A 19,483-nucleotide genomic window follows, 5' to 3' on the forward strand; every position below is an offset into this window, starting at 1 on the left:
ATGATTTTTGAATACAAAAAATATAACATTTATTATCATTTTTTGACTTCAACTACACCGCGACACACTCTTTTAATAAAGTATCCCGTCAGAGGACGAAAAGATGGCTGCGCCCATGTGAAACATTGGAAACATATTTACAAATATAATTGCTGTCAAACTTTACAATGCTGGTTTTAAATACTTACAGAAGCCTGTTCTGTACACTCAACAAATGTCTCCCATTGAGCAGGTAATAATCTTTTTTTCAACCCGTATTTTCAATATTAAAAACGGGACACATTTATTCTCTTATCAGACAAAAACTTTTCTACTGGGCAGTTGTAATTCCGGATCAATTTTGAAGTTTTCTTAAAACACTGTCGAAATTACTGAACATCAATACACGGAATTTGATATAATAATGTTGGGTCCTATATTAACCAAAATGGAAAAAGAATTAAAGAAAAAAACAATTACTGTAACTATAATTTAATATTCAGAACGAAATCAGGACATGAACCACGTCCGAAACCTGCATTCAGAGCCTAAATATTTGGATTTTTTAAAAGAACACAGTTAACATCATCAAGTCAATATACAAATATTTAAATGCTATATGGGTCCTTCTGAGCTATTGAGTAATATTTTTTTGTTTTTTATAAAAATGCTTGTAAAATTGCAATTATACTTGGAATATAAATAAATAACATTTGTGTTTTCAAAACTTATATCAAGGATATAGTAAACGATAACTAAAATGTCCTGTTTATTAGGAATAATTTTTAAACTTTAAATATTTGTTAAAAAACGACGATTTTGGGGACGTTATTTGTGACATTTTCGAGTGCTATCATGCAAACTGTAAAAAAAAAGTAAATATTGCTTCATAATTACAGCAATTAGAAACAAACAATACAACAATAAAGTATGTATATAAATACGCAAATAGTTTGATTAAATCAGTTTGTTTTCTTGTATTTCTGTCCCGATAAACAAGTGCATTAGGACGTTACTATGTCGGTCCATTTTTTTGCATGAAAACATTGGAATCTCGATACGTCCATGCATATAATGTTGTGTGATGTGAGCGGTCTTTTACAAGAAGAAACACTGGTTTCGCGATATTTATGCGTTGCACCTGAATCTGATGATCAGAAACGCCACTATAAACTTTTATTCACAAAGTTTAATGTGTCGGTCCAACCTATAACGTCTGGTTATTTATCATTAAATACAAAACTACGTAATTTTATAAACATGTTATACTTCGGAAACGCAGTGTTGTGTACTACGTCATCAATTTTGGGCCCCGGTGTACACAACGAAAATTAGCATGGATGCAAAGGAGGTAAGTTGGTGTCGGTCCATCATGTTCTTAAGCGCATAACGGGCGTAGTACAAACCGAAAATGATTGTCATATTGTGTTTCTACTGTATTCATGTATTGGGGTGATTTATTAACCTCCTTATACATGACAAATGACAATGTGTTGGATTTTCGATGTTTTCACTCGGCATACTGGGGGCCTCCCGATAGTTATCGTCTGTATTGAGCATGCTCGTTACGTTTGGACCATTATTTTGTTTTTCCCGTTACACGTGGACAACGCTATGCATTGAGTCTACACTGCCAACGTAACGTCCACATACTATATTATCATTCTTGCATTGTATTATAGTTTACAATCACCATCTTATTGGTAAAAAACACTTCATGTTTCACATAATGTATCTGTACAGACAGTGTATTGAGAGAATGTCGTTGAAGTACATGAAACACTTGAATATCACAGACGTTATTTTGGACAATGACTTTTTGTTTTTTTGTTACGTCAACCCATAACATCTGTACATACAGATCTACATTCCGAATGTATCTGATAGAATATTGTTTCATTACTTGCAAGATGTGTTACATTTGATTTGATGATCAAGTAAATGAGACAAACCAGATCCGAAGTAATATTATAGAGGAATAAAACTGTTTTCATGTATGGACGTTACTTCTACACCTAAACTGTATGTCAATGTGTTCTACATAACGTCCAAACAGATTTTGATTATATCTATAAACAATCTTGTGCTAAAACTTGTATGAATGAATAATATGTATGTTTATTTAAGAAATATGATTGCACATGAAACATTTAAGTTGAATAAAACAGAATTCATATAAATAACAACATTTGTGTACGGACGTTAAATTTGACATGATATTAGTGTCGTAAGCTTATTGACGACTGATCCGTGTTGACATGATGTCGAAAAACGCTGTCTCATATTGTCTCATTCAATTGTCTCAGTCTGTCCATATTATAAATAATTATATATATATACTGGTTGAATTTCAACTTGGGTGGATTCGTGGAAGTTGCCTTGCCATGCAGTAAAAACAGAAAACTGTTTGTAGCAGAGGTATACACTTAAAACAAAGTTGTCTCTTGCTTTGAACGAATTCTTTATTTTGTTCTTGTTAATAGTTATTGTTCACATTATATGTTTGTGTTTGAAACATTGTTATGTTACAGAACTTTCCATTTATTCTTGGATTCACAAACATTGATAGGAAGCGGTAGGTCCCGTGTTCGATCCGGCCGGAGGGCGGGCTCTATTAGTTTCCGAACACCGCTTCATTGGACAGGATGTCATTCATGTTGATTTTCATGATAATCATACTCATCGGCCCTATATGACCTACAATGTCCAGTGTTTTTCCTGCCTATCAACTCCATTCTGAAGTAAATTTTGTTTTAACCCACCAAAACTCTTTTCCAATCATAAGATGAATTTATTGTATAAGATGAATTTATTGTATAAAACACCTAAATCCAGACATAGTCGTATGATGTACATGTAACATACCTTTTATAGTAAATAAAGGGATATATGTAGTTATACTTAGCTCTAACAATCCATGATGATGATGATGATGATGATGATCTACCTATCCATGGTGATGATGATATCATGGTGACTGCCTTTTTCATTCAGCAATAGTATGATGATGTCAACAAACAAACCAGAATGCTACAAATGCTGTTACAATACTAACAGACAGGTGCAGCACCCTTAGTTGAATACCATTTGTTGCTTTTCTGATGCTGATGATAATGATGATGATGATGATGATGATGATGATGATGATGATGATACTAATGATGATGATGATGATGATGATGATGATGATTGGTATAATGTCCAATCAAGGCATGCAGGTGCAACACTCATATCATGAGTGTTGCTTTACAATTGATGATGATGATGAAATCAGAAGTTGATGATGAATGACTGCCTTCTTCCATTCAGCTATTTTATATTGTTGTCAACAAACACCAGAATGCTACAACTGCTGTAACAGTACTAAAAGACATGTGCAGGAGCTGTATTCACACAAAATCTTAAACTTAAGTCAAAATTTCAAATGCAGACTTCTCTATTACTAACTATACGACTTCAATGAAACTTTTTATGACAAGTTTCATTGAAGTATATCTGAAAATGAATTAGAAATCTGCATTTGAAATTTTCACTTACGTCCAATGTCTTTCCTAAATAGCTTTGTGAATACAGCCCCTGCACTCTAGTGCCTTTTATTACTTTTACATCTATAGATAATGATGATGATGATAAAAATGAGCATTAAGTACACTATATTACTGATTTGTAATGATTGAATGTGTCAATCTGACTAATTATTCATCCAATGTCTTCATCTGACTTCAGGTTATTGATGTCCAGGAGGATGGAGTGTTGTTTCGTTACATGGAAGCTGCCAGAGGTGGATTTAAATGGCCAACAGTTGAAGATGTCAGCTGGGAGCATCATTCATCAGTTACTCGCCACCTTGATAACCCTGTTCTTGACATCCAGAAGAGTTCAAACCATGTTCAGATTTTTAAGTTAAATTAGACTTTGACTTTATCACAGGGGAGAACCCTGTTCTTGACATCCAGAAGAGTTCAAACCGTGTTCAGATTTTTAAGTTAAATTAGACTTTGACTTTATCACAGGGGAGTACCCTGTTCTTGACATCCAGAAGAGTTCAAACCGTGTTCAGATTTTTAAGTTAAATTAGACTTTGACTTTATCACATGTATGGGAGAACCCTGTTCTTGACATCCAGAAGAGTTCAAACCGTGTTCAGATTTTTAAGTTCAATTAGACTTTGACTTTATCACAGGGGAGAACCAATCATTTGTTGTGGTATTTTTTCTATTATAATTTAGGCGATTTCAGTTAAACAAATAAAGTTATGGAAATACTTCAGTATCGTTTATAACGTTGGGGCCAGGTCCGTGTGCAGGGTCCATCCTAGAGGGTAATAGTCGATTTGCCAGATAGAGATCACTGTGCAACTTGTCCGGGGTGAGCAATGATGTGTAACAATGAAAATGATGTCATCACAGATAAAGTTGCACAATAATCTCTATCTGGCAAATCGACTATTAGGGAGAAATACTTGTTAGCCTAGAGCTATAGATTACCAAACTTCTCCAATGCCGAACTCAAGAAGTGTTTTTATATATATAACGTTGCGGCACACCAATTCGCCCACCAAAAGAATATATTTAAACGGTGAGGGAAAAATAATAAAGTTATGAAGCTTTTATTTTGTGTCCACCCAAGAGAACATGTGACCTTGATAATTGTCATAACATGTTTCCAACCGGGTTCATATAAAGGTCAGTAGTACCGTCGTCAGGTGTCTCTCTCTCTCTCTTCTCTCTCTCTCTCCTCTCTCTCTCTCTCTCTCTCTCTCTCTCATGCATTTTAGGTACCTCTTACCCATAGGGCATGTAATTTGTTGGTTTTTAATATAATATGGTGCTTTAATCCAATGCCCTATGTCAATAGTAACGTCCAAACAGAATTTTGGTCAAACTGTCAACAGTAACATCCGAACATTATTTTGTCCAGAATTGTTTCCTACCTTCAAATAAACATTTACAAAGTACATACATTATAGTCTACGTTGTAATGAAGAGATTACAAAGCTAATATAAGTTTAGAAGTCAAATCTGATATGTAGAAACAAATGTAAAGTCCAAAAATTTGGGTAACGTCCGTAACACTTACAATTTAATGTTTTATTCTTTTTTACATTACAATGTTTGAGAAATGATCACTATGGGCATGTACACTGTGCATCCAACTTGTTGTAAATTAACATTCATCTCCAATTTAGCACTTTATTTTTATGTCAAACCAATGTCAAAGCATGTTGAGTAACGTCCGTAACTTTCAATGTAGCTCATAAAAAAACTTAATTTGTATATATTATGCATTCTGAACTATCTTCTAACGTACCATTTATAAATGGTGAATAAATCTGCCATAACTAGAACCCATGCATTACAGGAGATACTCAATTCTATTTATTCAGGTGTTGTCAAAAAAATATTACCCAATAGCTCAGAAGGACCCATATAAATATAAATCATGCATTAAATGTTAACCTGTATATAAATTTTATCCTCCGAAGTATATATGTATTTTCGGCCTATCCGAATTTGCCAAATTTTGAAAGTACGAATCTACTTCATTTTTGCTTCGTTTTCATATCAAAAGCTGCACAAAACGAAAACAACTTCATCGTAAATTTATTGACTTTATATGTATTTGGAATTGTATTTCGTGATTGACGATAAGTCATAAACTTTGTATAGTAGGTCTAGGGTTTAAAGACAACCCTTTCAAACCTCAATTTAAAAGCTCGCGCTGTGTGACGTCATCCCCCACGTGACTAAATATTGACATTTGGGAAAGCGAAAGTTTAGAGGTATTTATTTACGGGCTATTCTCACATAGTTGCACTTGTGTGTTGTTTCTGTTGCTATGGAGGTCAGTTGCGTAGACTGTGATCATTCTATATTGATCACTGTCGCCGAAACGCCTTTTAAATGATTTCCGAATATATAGGCAAATCCGGAATTAGGCAACTGCCCAGTACAAATCTTGTATTGACTGAATATGTCAGAAAACAAAAGATTCAAAATTGAAACCCTAAAATGACCCTTTTGAAATGGTTTATTGTACCACATGACCAATATTAAAACGGGACACATTTTTCGTCTTTATATTAGACAAAAACTTTTCTTCAGTACTTATATTGGCTGAATATATCTGAATATGTCAGAAAGAGAAAGATGCAAAGTAGAAACCCTAAAATGACCCTTTTGAAATGGATAATTGTACCACATGACCAATTGCATCATAAATGCTACGTCGGAAGGTAGTCCACCTAATTGGCTGCCAACGAGTCTTTTGATGATTTTTTTTACCAAGGCAGACTAGTGATGTCCACCTTCCCAGCAAAAAGTAGCGAACGGCCCTTGTGCAGAGAATCCTCGCGGCCACAATTTTAAAATTATCTCCATTCAAATTTCCACAAAAATATCACTGCCTACTTTGAAATACATAATTTTTTATTTATTTATGTCATTATGCAAAACAAAGATGTTCAGATATCATTAAACACTTACATGTGTCAATTGTTTATCAGGTATCCTGATATATCTGTGAATCTGGGACAATTCTGACAGGTTGTGTACATGTATGACGTTATTCATGACCCAGAATGTATTTATGTGAAAATAATGACTAATGACAAATTAAATCCTGTTTAGATCATTGTTGGGTATATATTGAACAACTTTGTCATTATTATTAAAAAATTGATGTATAATAAAACAATATGTTCTTTCGCCCGGTGTTGAATGGTAGAGAGTTGTAGCGTTAAAGGGATACACAAGGAATGTCAAAATAATAAAAAAGTATCACTGATCGCTCATGTCGGAAAGCAACATTTTGCTTGGTATGAAGACTGTAAACAAAGATAACTTCACTATTCTTCACGATTTTAAATTAAACACAGCACAGTCTACGGTGCTTACGAAGCCTGGCCTTCGGTCTTTTACCAGAGTTTGATTGAGAGTTTTGTTTCTTAAAGCACTTCGAGGAACCTTTTCACAAAGCGGCCGACTGATGGAGCACTGTCAAAACATTATTTTGAAAACAGGTTTGTCGAAGTGTTTGATGAAACTAATCAACTTATTAAACTCCGGTAAAAATGTTGGTTGGGCTCTTTAAGCGACCTTTGTTTCATTTAAAATGGTGTAGTAAAAGAAAAGTTATCGTTGTTTTGCGGCTTCATTTTAAGCTATATATTGCCTTCTGACATAGTATATATGATGTAATTTATCACGTGGTATACAAACACTGTGAACAACAGCAGAAAAAATATTGTGTTCAGGCTCCAATTGCTAGGAACTTTTTTAAGTCCTTTTATATGAAAACAGGATAAAGCTTAGCTCAATATTTGTGTTTTTCAATAATTTGCATATATTTACCTCTGCTGCACTCTCTTTAAGAAGTTTTATACTTAAGATTTGAATAATTTTTATGATAATTATTACGGTACAATCAACCATTTTTCATTTTTTCAAAATTCAATTTAAGTATGTATTTTGGCTAATTGAAATAACTGTTTAAGCCTCTTAAGCTTGAGAAGTTTAGGCAAGGAGACTTAAACTTCCGCAATTCAGTGAAAAAATTTCAATATGTTGGACAGGACGTTCGTACTTCCACTTTCAAATTCTTAAAGAATTGGTCCCAATTTTACAATCTCAGAAGCTATTCAAAAGCTAAAATGGATATCAGACTTTTTTCGACCCTTGAAATAATTGTTTGAATGCAAATCAGGAAAAGTCAACATTGTACATGATTATTTCAACTTCAGAGGGCCAGGCATAACATCAACGTTTTGTACAAAATACGCTCCACCACCACCAGTTGATGAAAACCGGCCTCAGCATACTTTGAGATACAACAAGCCCAAGTTGAAATTTGTGGTTCAGGGGATTGATCTTAAAAAATACACCCATAAGCCTTTGAAGTATCCCAAAACCGGGGGACGATCAGCTGTCACAGGTTAGTTTAATTTCTAAGGAATATAGTAAGTACATTGTATATGTTTTTAGGTTGTGAACTTGTCTTCTTTTGAAGTCAAGGGGCCAGTGTTTTGTTTGCCTTAGACCAGTGTTGTAGTTTGCGGCATTGATATTGTCGAAAGCTTTTAAGAGTGGGCCCTTCTTTTTCTACTTTTCCCTAATTTTTGTCACGTTTCCCAGTTTTCCCAAATTTTTGTCAGGTTTCCTACTTTTCCCAAATTTTTCTTAAAAAGTCCTACCATCCCTACTTTTTTTTGTAAAAATGGTTCGAGAACTTTTTTATTTTTTTTAACTAAACGCATTGATTGAAATAATCTAAATCTTGATTCTAATCAAAAGCCATTTCTAGTATTTTTGTACGATTAGATTAATGCAGTAGGTCTCCAGTGATGTAAGAGGGGTTCATTGATGAGAATGAGTGGTACATGTTAACAAATCAGAGACACCCATTTTAGGGTGAAATAAAAACAACAACTACAAGGCCCCTAACATACATGTACGGTATACCCCATTTTTGCCTGAAAAAGGAACAACAAGGCCCCTAACTCTTGCTGTAATTATTATTGAGTAACATGTATGGTATACCCCCTTTTTGCCTGAAAAAGAACAACAACAACAATGCCTCTAACCGGGCTGTAATAATTATTGAGTAACATGTACGGTTTACCCCCTTTTTTGCCAGAAAAAAACAACAACAACAACAATTCCCCTAACTCTTGCTGTCATAATTATGAAGTAAATGACTATTCCCCTTCTTTTGACTGAAAAACAACATAAACAGCAACAAAAGATGAGTAAACTGTTTCCATTTTAAGTTGAATATGTATCTTTATTTAAAGGGAAAATTTTCAACCATCGGTATGGTGGAGGAGCCAAGCAGAGCTACCGAATGTTGGACTACACCAGGTTCAACAACGAAGATGGGACTCCGAAAGAAGAAAAGGTTTTATCATTATTGTCTGCTTTCCGATTATTTTTAGACACTTATCATAGAAATAAAACGGGTATTAAATCTTTTCAAATAGAAATTTTTTCTCTGTATTGAACTTTAAGCCTGCTCTCACTTCTAAATCAAAAGTGAGCACACGAAGGGCTTGGACGCAATTTCCACGATGTCATTTGCTAAAGCATGTTATGTTGCCATATGATTCGGCACGCTTTTCTAAAAAAACTACAATTAAGTGTCATTATATATTTTCTTGAGGCATATGATAAAAAGAAATATTGTTAGGTTCAGAGTTAGATCGCAATATCTTTCTCTGTGTGAACACTAAAAGTAATTTTATTAGGGATGGCAACGAGTAGTTAAATTGGTACTCGAGTACTCGGAAAATCTTCCGATTGAGTACTCGGCTACTCGATTACTTGGATAACTTGAATTGGTATGCGGGAAAGACAAGTTCGTTTATACATGTATTGTTCATGTACTTTGTGCGATGGTCGTAATATTGGCCATTTCATCTTTAAATATGACTGTCATGTACCTTAACAAAAAATCAATCAAAATAAAAAACAACATTGTTTCATGCTTATATTTGTCCTTTTCATTTCATTTTATACAAATGTACTAAAATATAATATAAAAAGTTAAACTTGGATCATATTCGGATAGATGATCCAGACTACACTCAATAATGAACAAATTTCAGAAATACAATGAACGAAAATTATTTATAAATTTGTTTAGTTGTTTACTCTACGAAATGATATATAATATGACAGTTGTTCACAGTGAAATATTGTTCCTAGCTCATTAATATGCATAATACGCCCATTAAGGAACCATTGCACGTAACAGTCGTTACTTATACGCTCGTCAATGTCCATTGTTTGGTGAAAACTTTCTAATTGGTAAACAATACAATTGTGTAGGCGATGTACCGCTATCAAAACTTCGTTAATTGACATCAGTGTTATTTCCAAATTAGGGCCCTTTGTTGACAGTTTGCAACTCTCACAACAACTGTCAATTAAGTTATAGGGGTCAATTGTGTACACAGTGGGGATTAGAGGGGCCGTAAATTGTCTTCTTGGAAACGCGCCAGATCTGATACTTACGTCTGTATATCGTGTATTTGGTGAATTTTATAAAAACAAATAATTATTTGTCCGAGTTCTTGAGTAGTGATTTGGTATTCGTTGCCATCCCTAAATTTTATACATCCTTGATGAACTATAGCTTTTTGTGCTTCATTAAGTCAGTGAAAAATATAACTAGCTAACACTGAAACAATTCTCTATTCCCTTCGGTTTTTCTTCAGTTAATATGAAGCAATTATGTGATTAATTGTTTGATAATCGCTAAAGCCTTAAAGGTCAGTGTAAAGGGCTTCAACAGTTGGCCTGTCCGGTTAACGCAGTGTTAAGCGCACTCGCTTCTCACCAAGGTGACCAGGGCTCAATTTCCCGGCCTTGGTGCATATGAGTTTGGTAAGTGGTTACCAAGCCAGACAAGTGGGTTTTCTCCGGGCACTCCGATTTCCCCCACAACACAAGACCACACTCTCACACAACATCGTGATTGCATGATAAGGAAAATCTTATGATCGCTTATGTTTCTCAAGTGCAGTAAAATGAATAAGTTTAAACTAAATTATTACAAGTAAAGTTGCACAACAAAGGTTAATTCAAAATAACATTTTTTTTATAATTTTAATGCATTATCATTTGTCTTTGATGATGAAAATAATAAAAATAAATATAAAAAAAACAGCAAATAGTTTTTGTACATATATAGGAAAATTTTGGCTTATATTTTTTTTGGAAATAATAGCTACACAATGCCACAAATTTCTCATTAAAGAAAAACACCAAAATATTGCTACCGGTAATATTTTTTATCCGTACATTATTCATATGCATTTTTGTTTCAATGATTTAAAAATGAAATGGGTTAAACATAATGTATTAAAAAAGAAAAAAAAGTTGCATCAACCTTTATTGCGCTGCTTTAAAGGCCTAGTTTAATGATAAATCCTTCTATAAGTGGCCCCTCAAAATTGTGTATAGTACACGACTTCTGTGTATTGATCTTTATCTAACTCATAATATGTCTTAACCTGCTGTGCAGTTTTCGAGGTTTGATTAAAGAAATGGACCCTAAATGGCCCTGAGCCAATAAACAAATACACAGGAAAATGGCCCCTTCTGTGACACCAGTGCAATTAGCAGGAGATGCACAGCAGGGGATTGTCATGCCAAACATTCCTTAAACTAGGCCTTTAAGAAAGTATTTATTCTTTCAGATTATAAGCATACGGTATGATCCCCTCAGGAGTGCTGACATAGCATTGGTCGGTGAAGGACGTCTCAAGGTGAGAATGGGGTGAGAGTGGTCTAGTGGTTTAGGCACCTGCCTCTCACCCAAGAGGTCGTTGGTTCGATCCCAAACGGGTACATTCTCATGGCCTCAGTACTGGTTTCTTCCAAGGAAACAGACCTAAAAGTGATTCTATAAGATATCGGCTTATGGCACAATGGAGGTGAAATAAATAAGAATGTACTAAGATAAGAATGGGAAATTCTCTTTGTTATGCGGAAATAAGAACTGAGCGTAGTCTGTGGATATTCTTAACTACTGTGATAGCTTTAGTTTATTATTAGGTTCATAATTCAAATTGAATAAACATCCTGCTGACCTGTTTAATACTTGCTTCTCCCCAATATATCTTGGGCTTAACTCCTGACCTGGTCAGATTTTAGTTCACTCCTGCATAACATCGAGAAATGAGAATGAATTATATAAAGCTGTTTATAATGTTAATGTACATTATGTTGTTAATATTTGCAGATTTAAGCAAAAATTTGCTTATTGCATGACAAAAAATAAAAAAAGTTGTAAAAATGGTATATCTGTGAGAGTACAGCTTTATCAAAGTTCTGGAATATGGCCCAATATATTGTTAATATTCAATTTTGGGTACTTAATGCTGCAATACTGTATTTTAGCGCACATAATGCTGCAATATATATATAATGTTGTGATATATGTTTTGTGTACAGTTTAAGTTTTAGTGAAAAAACTATTTACATATATCACAGTTTTTATGCCCCCTTTTGAAAAAAGTGGGGTATATTGTTTTGCACATGTCGGTCGGTCGGTCGGTCTGTCTGTCGGTCGGTCGGAATACCAAATGGTTTCCGATCAATAACTTGAGAACGCTTTGACCGAGGGACCTCATACTTGGTATGTGTATTGGTCATCACCAGCAGATGAACCCTAATGATTTTGAGGTCAGTGGGTCAAAGGTCAAGGTCAGTGTGACCTTTACATGAAAAACGGTTTCCGATCAATAACTTGAGAACGCTTTGACCCAGGAACCTCATACTTGGTAGGTGTATTGGTCATGACCAGCAGATGAACCCTATTGATTTTGAGGTCAGTGGGTCAAAGGTCAAGGTCAGTGTGACCTTAACATGAAAAACGGTTTCCGATCAATAACTTGAGAACGCTTTGACCCAGGGACCTCATACTAGGTAGGCTTATTGGTCATGACCAGCAGATGAACCCTATTGATTTTGAGGTCAGTGGGTCAAAGGTCAAGGTCAGTGTGACTGTAAGCTGAAAAAAGGTTTTCTGATTGTCCATATTTTATTTATTTCCTATTAAATTACTGCTGTTTTTATATTTTCAAAAACGATGTAGCTTCAATTGTGAATATATCTATTTCACTTGACACTTTTCTCTTCTAAGCGCTGGATAATTGCTGGGGAAAACATGAAGATTGGAGACATCATTAAAAGCCATGGCGAAATCCCAGATATTCCAAGTAAGATTATAACAAGTTCCATACATGAATACACATGACACGTATATTGGTTTTTATTAGGCAAAAAAACAGCAACATTTGGTTTGGGTTACCCGACCCTACGAAATAGGCGCAGACCCTATCATTTTTAGCTCGACTATTCGAAGAATAAGGAGAGCTATACTACTCACCCAAGCCTTGGCTTCTGCTTCGGCGTCGGCGTCATCCCTTGGTTAAGGTTTTGCGTGCAAGCACACATAGGTTAATATCTCAGCAACTACTTGAGGTATTGCATTGAGACTTGATACAATGGTACTCGACCATCCAACCTATTTAATTAACCAAGTTTGATAACTCTAGTTTGCATTTAATGCAAATAATAGGCCTTTATAATTTGACTTAGAAATTCTGGTTAAGGTTTTGCGTGCAAGCACACAGGTTAATATCTCAGCAACTGCTTGAGGTATTGCATTGATACTTGATACAATGGTACTCAACCATCCAACCTACTTAATTTACCATGTTAGATAACTCTAGTTTGCATTTAATGCAAATAATTGGCCTTTATTTGACTCAGAAATTCTGGTTAAGGTTTTGCATGTAAGCACACATATGTTAATAACTCTGCAACTACTGGATGAATTGCACTGAGACTTTATAAAATGGTAGTGAACCATCCAATCTACTTAAATAACCAAGTAAGATAACTCTAGTTTGCATTAAATTCAAATAATGACCCCTTTTTTATTCAACATAGAAATTCTGGTTAAGGTTTTGCATGTAACCACTTTTAAGTCAATGCTTCAGCAAATACATCATGTATTGCATTGAAACTTTAGACACAGGCTCCCAACCATTTAACCTTCTTATTTAATTAAGTAAGTTAACTTTGTCTTTCATATTATATAATTTTTGCCCCTTTATATGCGACTTAAAAATTCTGGTTAAGGTCTTGCATGTTAGCACACATAGGATAATATCTCAGCAACTACTTGATGTATTGCATTGAGACTTTATACAATGGTATTCAACCACCCAACCTTATTGAATAATAAAGTTAGATAACTGTGTTTTGCAAATAATGGCCCTTTATTTTTACACTTAAAAATTCTGGTTAAAATTTTGCATGTCACCATATTTATGTTAATATCTCCGCACATCATGTATTGCATTGAAATCTAATCTAACAGTGATCCATGCATGTTTCGCCAAAACTTTTCAATACTTACACTGAAAAGCGGCGGAATAGTCGAGCGCGCTGTCTCTGTGACAGCTCTTGTTATATACTAAATTGGTAAAAAAAGAAAAATGAATTAAGAATGTGTTTTAATATGTAGTTTAAAACCTTTGAAGCTTTATTCAGAAGATTACTTTAACACCATTCTCCAAGGATGACAATAACGTTCTTAAATAAAGCTCCATAATAAAAAACAAAAATGCTACCTACCCTACCTGTTTTTGAAACGAATGTAACCCTAACCAAACCCTTTTTTTTGGCCTTATTCAAAGCAATCACAAGTTCAGTCAACGTATTTGCAGCAAAAATTGGCTGTTTGTTTTCCCACTTGCAGTGCATGTGCTGCGCTGCAACAGGGATACAAAACAAAACTGTTTGCTTGCGTTAGGTAACTACGAACAATTTGGTATATGAAACAACTTATTGGCAGACAGACCAGTTACCCCTTTAAATATGCAAGTAATGTGATCTGATTTGGAGCACTAATCGTACAAACGTACAAAAATGTGTGTTTCTTTGTCAACTTTTTCACAATAAAGTAGTTTAAGGTATGCTATAAAAATATATGTCATGTAAAAGTCATAGAAAAATCTGCCTGTCAGTCATTCTGTATAGCTGATAATTTGGCAAGCCTTTTATCAACATTGGATACAGTATGTAAAGAAATGCGCAAAAAACACCGTATTTCTACCTGATGAGACTATAGTAGACCACAGTTAATCTTTTAGCATTCATCAATCATTTAATATTTTTGCTCTTTCTGCTATTAAATGCATGGTTACTGTCTTGTTATCAGTAATTAAAGTTGTCAATGAATACATTATTTAATAAGTAGTTAAAGATTTATCAGTCAAAATTGATATTGTTTGTACATCTGTATTTAAAGATTTTTAATAAGAACAGTCACAGTCAGTTAATTTCCTAAAAATTTCGTGGTCAAATTAAATGAAAAGCGTTTTGATAAAATCATTTAAAATCATGTACTTAAGCTTTAATTAAGTACATCATATGATAAAAGAAATACTTAAGTAAGGAAAATGAATTTGTAAAGAAATGACTTAAGATGTTTTATGAATACTGGCCCCTAGTTTTCATAACTTGACCAAATTCAATTTTCAGCACTCTTATCTTGAGCATTTTTATCCAATCTTTACATAACTTGCTGACAATATTTATGGGTATGACATCTTGATGAAGTTAAGTCAACATTCAGGTTTTTATTATTATGTCTCTTGTTTAGCATTGCAGACATATCTATATGCTGTGGCTTCACTCAAACTCAATCAAAGCTGCACTCACACAGATTGACCGTTTGGACAATATTTTTTTTTGTCTTGAAATGAACCAATCTTTGCATGAATATCTAGAAACCAGTGATAAAAGACTGCTGACAAAATATTAGATCAGTTTTTAATACTTGCCTTCATAAATTGAAGTTTTGTGGCTAAAAGCAATACAAACGATGTAAGAAAAATAAATTTATTGTGGCATACAACATCAGTTTTCGAACGTTATTATCAAAAACTGTGGTCTGATCCTTTGTCAGAAGTTTTGTAACACTGGTTCTCAGACACTTATGCAAATGTTAGCTTTTTCTAAGACAAAAATTAAAAAAGTTGTCAAAATGGTACATCTGTGAGAGTGCAGCAGATTGCCATATTAAAAATTTCCATGATAAGCTTTAAGCCGTACCTATGCTTAGGCTATTTGTGTGTTCAAGCCCTGCAAGGGCAAGTAATATTTGATTCTCTTTCAAGTTTATACCCTTGAAAAAGACTAAAACGTAATTTAGATGAGCGTATGAGTGTTTCTCAACACAAATGTTTTGGTATAAATCTTAACCTAACCAGTTCCATTTTGTCCCAGTTAACCCGAGGGTTGGTGATTCTCACCCAGTGGGGGCCCTTCCGGTAGGGACGCTTCTTCACAACATTGAGGAGATACCGAACATCGGAGGCGGCCTCGTTCGTGCAGCTGGAAGTTTCGCAAGCATCCAACGTCGCCTCGAGGATGGCATAGTAGTTCGTCTTCCATCGGGGCAAGAAGCCAAGCTCGACTTCCGGTGCCGGGCGACCATCGGTAAAGTGTGTCTTCCAGAGCGCAATTTATTACCCATTGGGTCAGCGAAACGAAGCCGGTGGTTTGGTATTCGTCCACGCTCAGGACTTTTTCACAAAAAGACAGGTTATCATGGACGGAAATTAAGTCCGCCCAAACCAGTGGTAACTTTTGAGAAAAGAACAAAAGATAGAGTTTATGAAATGTTTGATGTTTAATTGTATATGTTTAGTTGTATTTTCCTTATATAATAAAACTTGACCATGTTTGAATTTGTCTTTACCATATGAAAATCTAGGAATTTTCATGGCTTTGGTTTGTCGTTGTTGTCATCGTTGAAAGTACCTAATGTTGGACATATTTTGGAAGGTCATTTTGGAAACTAATAGGTTCATCAGTAATGGTGTGGGTAAACAATATTGTCATGAGACACACAAATTGTAACATACAGACAGGAAGTAGGGCAAAAGAGCACATTATTTCACAGGTAATGTATTAGCAAATTGGTCAAATGTGTGTACATTGACATGCCATATTTGGAAAATAATTTTTGAATGTTCTCAAGAAGTAAACGTCCTGAAAGACAATACGCACATTTTCAGATTTAGCTTATGGATTGTTGCATGTGGTAGGCTAGGTCTCTAATTTAGAAGGGAGGTAATAATGTAGAAATATGCAAATAATTTACTTGATTAGTGCTCTTTTGCACTGCTTCCTGTGTGTACGTTACCATTTGTGTGTCATGTGACAAAATTATTTCTCCAAATTGAGAGAAGTAAAAATGATATTTCACTGGTCCAAACACTTGATATATTCATTGTTTTTACATTTGAGGCCGCATACGTACCAAATCAAACGTCAATGCAGGCAGTTCGGACACAATTTCAAAGACTGTTCTGAAATGAAGGTACATTTGTATTCAATTTGTCATGCTGAAAAACTATACTAAACTATCGTTTTATAGCCTTCTAAGCCATATAATGAAAATAAAAAATGTTTGTTTCAGTAAAAGATAACTATATATTTCATGAAAATCATCAGTAAATATTTCACATGTGAAGTGTACCTTTTGGTGCTCTTTCAGTGAAATATATTGCGAAGCTCTTGACACTAATGTACATAAGAAATAAAAGGTTTCAGTGTTTTTATGCCCCCGAAGGTGGGCATATTAAATCACACCATATGTCCAGCTCATCTTCTTATGTCCAGGCTTTAACTCATTTGTATGGGCAGATATGTCGAGCTATACTATAGAATGCTGCATATAAGGACATGGAGTATAGGTGGTCGTGTCCGAGCTTGAACTTTCTCATGTATGGACATATTTTAAAATAACTTGCCACATGTGGTTCACATAACAAGAAGAGATGTCACATGTAAAAACCATGTCTCAACCTCTTAGTTCAAGGTCACACTTAGTGTTTGAATACTGTGGCATCCTGCAAATGAGATATATTGTATGGGTGGTCATGTCATGGCTGTAATTTTTTCAAGTATGGACAGATTTTAAAATTACTTGCAACATGCGTTTGGCATACCATGACAATATGTTGCATGCAAGACCTGTGTCCCTACCTTTAAGGTCAAGGTGATTGTTGATTATGGAATGCTGCATATAATGATATTGAGTATATTTGGTTGTGTCCTGGCTGTAACTTTCTCTTTTATGGACAGATTTTAAAATAACTTGCCACATGTTTTCGACATATCAAGACGAAGTGTTGCATGCAAGACCTGTGTGACTGCCTCTTAGGTCAAGGTCACACTAAGTGTTTGTTTACTATGTTATGCTACATATAAGGACATAAGAGTGTGGGTTGTCAAATATTGGTGGTATGTTTTATGTTCAGAGGCAATTTGAAATAACCATATGTATTTGACATGTAAAGGCAATGCTGCATTTGCAAGACCCAAGCTGTCTTGTTGTCAAGCATAGAGGATTTTCAAACATATGGCATAAACATAGTGCCATGTGGTCTTGCCAATAATGCCATATGGTAAAGCAAAAGCACCAGCCATTTTGGTTATATATACATCATGCCATGGCAGTGGTCTTACAAATGCATCAGCTATAATTGTTTTACATAATGCCATGTAGTATTGCAAATGCACAAGTCATGTTAGTTAGACATGATGTCATATGGTCTTGAAAATGCACCTGCCATGTTGCTTAGATATAATGCCATGTGGTCTTGCAAATGCACCAGCCATGTTGGTTAAACATAATGTCATATGGTCTTGCAAATGCACAAGTTATGTTGGTTAGACATGATGTCATATGGTCTTGCAAATGCACCTGCCATGTTACTTAGATATAATGCCATGTGGTCTTGCAAATGCACCAGCCATGTTGGTTAAACATAATGTCATATGGTCTTGCAAATGCACCAGCCATGTTAGTTAAACATAATGTCATATGGTCTTGCAAATGCACCTGCCATGTTACTTAGATATAATGCCATGTGGTCTTGCAAATGCACCAGCCATGTTGGTTAAACATAATGTAATATGGTCTTGCAAATGCACCAGCCATGTTGGTTAAACATAATGTCATATGGTCTTGCAAATGCACCTGCCATGTTACTTAGATATAATGCCATGTGGTCTTGCAAATGCACCAGCCATGTTGGTTAAACATAATGTCATATGGTCTTGCAAATGCACCAGCCATGTTAGTTAGACATGATGTCATGTGTACTTGCAAATGCACCAGCCATGTTGGTTAAACATAATGTCATATGGTCTTGCAAATGCACCAGCCATGTTAGTTAGACATGATGTCATGTGGTTTTGCGTATGCACCAGCCATGTTGATTAGACATAAGGCCATCTTGTCTTGCAAATGCACCAGCCATGTTGGTTAGACATAATGTCATATGGTCTTGCAAATGCACCAGCCATGTTGGTTAGACATGATGTCATGTGGACTTGCAAATGCACCAGCCATGTTGGTTAGACATGATGTCATGTGGACTTGCAAATGCACCAGCCATGTTGGTTAGACATAAGGCCATGTGGTCTTGCAAATGCACCAGCCATGTTGGTTAGACATAAGGCCATGTGGTCTTGCAAATGCACCAGCCATGTTGGTTAGACATGATGTCATGTGGACTTGCAAATGCACCAGCCATGTTGGTTAGACATACGGCCATGTGGTCTTGCAAATGCACAATCCATGTTGGTTAGACATAAGGCCATGTGGTCTTGCAAATGCACCAGCCATGTTGGTTAGACATAAAGCCATGTGGTCTTGCAACTGCACCATCCATGTTGGTTAGATATGATGTCATGTGGACTTGCAAATGCACCAGCCATGTTGGATAGACATAAAGCCATGACTGTTGTCTTGCAAATATACCAGCAATGTTGGTTAGACATAAGGCCATTTGGTCTTGCAAATGCACCGGCCATGTTGGTTAGACATGATATCATATGGTCTTGCAACTGCACAATCCATGTTAGTTAGACATAAGGCCATGTGGTCTTGCAAATGCACCAGCCATGTTGGT

General features: G+C 35.2%; 1 protein-coding gene across 1 annotated transcript; it reads left to right on the forward strand.

The window, feature by feature from the left end:
* The first annotated feature begins 95 nt into the window (after positions 1–95).
* On the forward strand, positions 96–16,240 carry LOC128218598 (39S ribosomal protein L2, mitochondrial-like). The gene is made up of 6 exons (XM_052926306.1): positions 96–232; positions 7,721–7,911; positions 8,771–8,874; positions 11,177–11,245; positions 12,625–12,700; positions 15,783–16,240. The coding sequence occupies exons 1-6, from the start codon at positions 168–170 to the stop codon at positions 16,190–16,192; spliced, it is 915 nt and encodes a 304-aa protein (XP_052782266.1). The 5' UTR covers positions 96–167; the 3' UTR covers positions 16,193–16,240.
* The last annotated feature ends 3,243 nt before the right edge of the window (positions 16,241–19,483 follow it).

Source organism: Mya arenaria, chromosome 14 (genome assembly GCF_026914265.1).
Source record: "Mya arenaria isolate MELC-2E11 chromosome 14, ASM2691426v1".
Lineage (NCBI taxonomy): Eukaryota > Metazoa > Mollusca > Bivalvia > Myida > Myidae > Mya > Mya arenaria.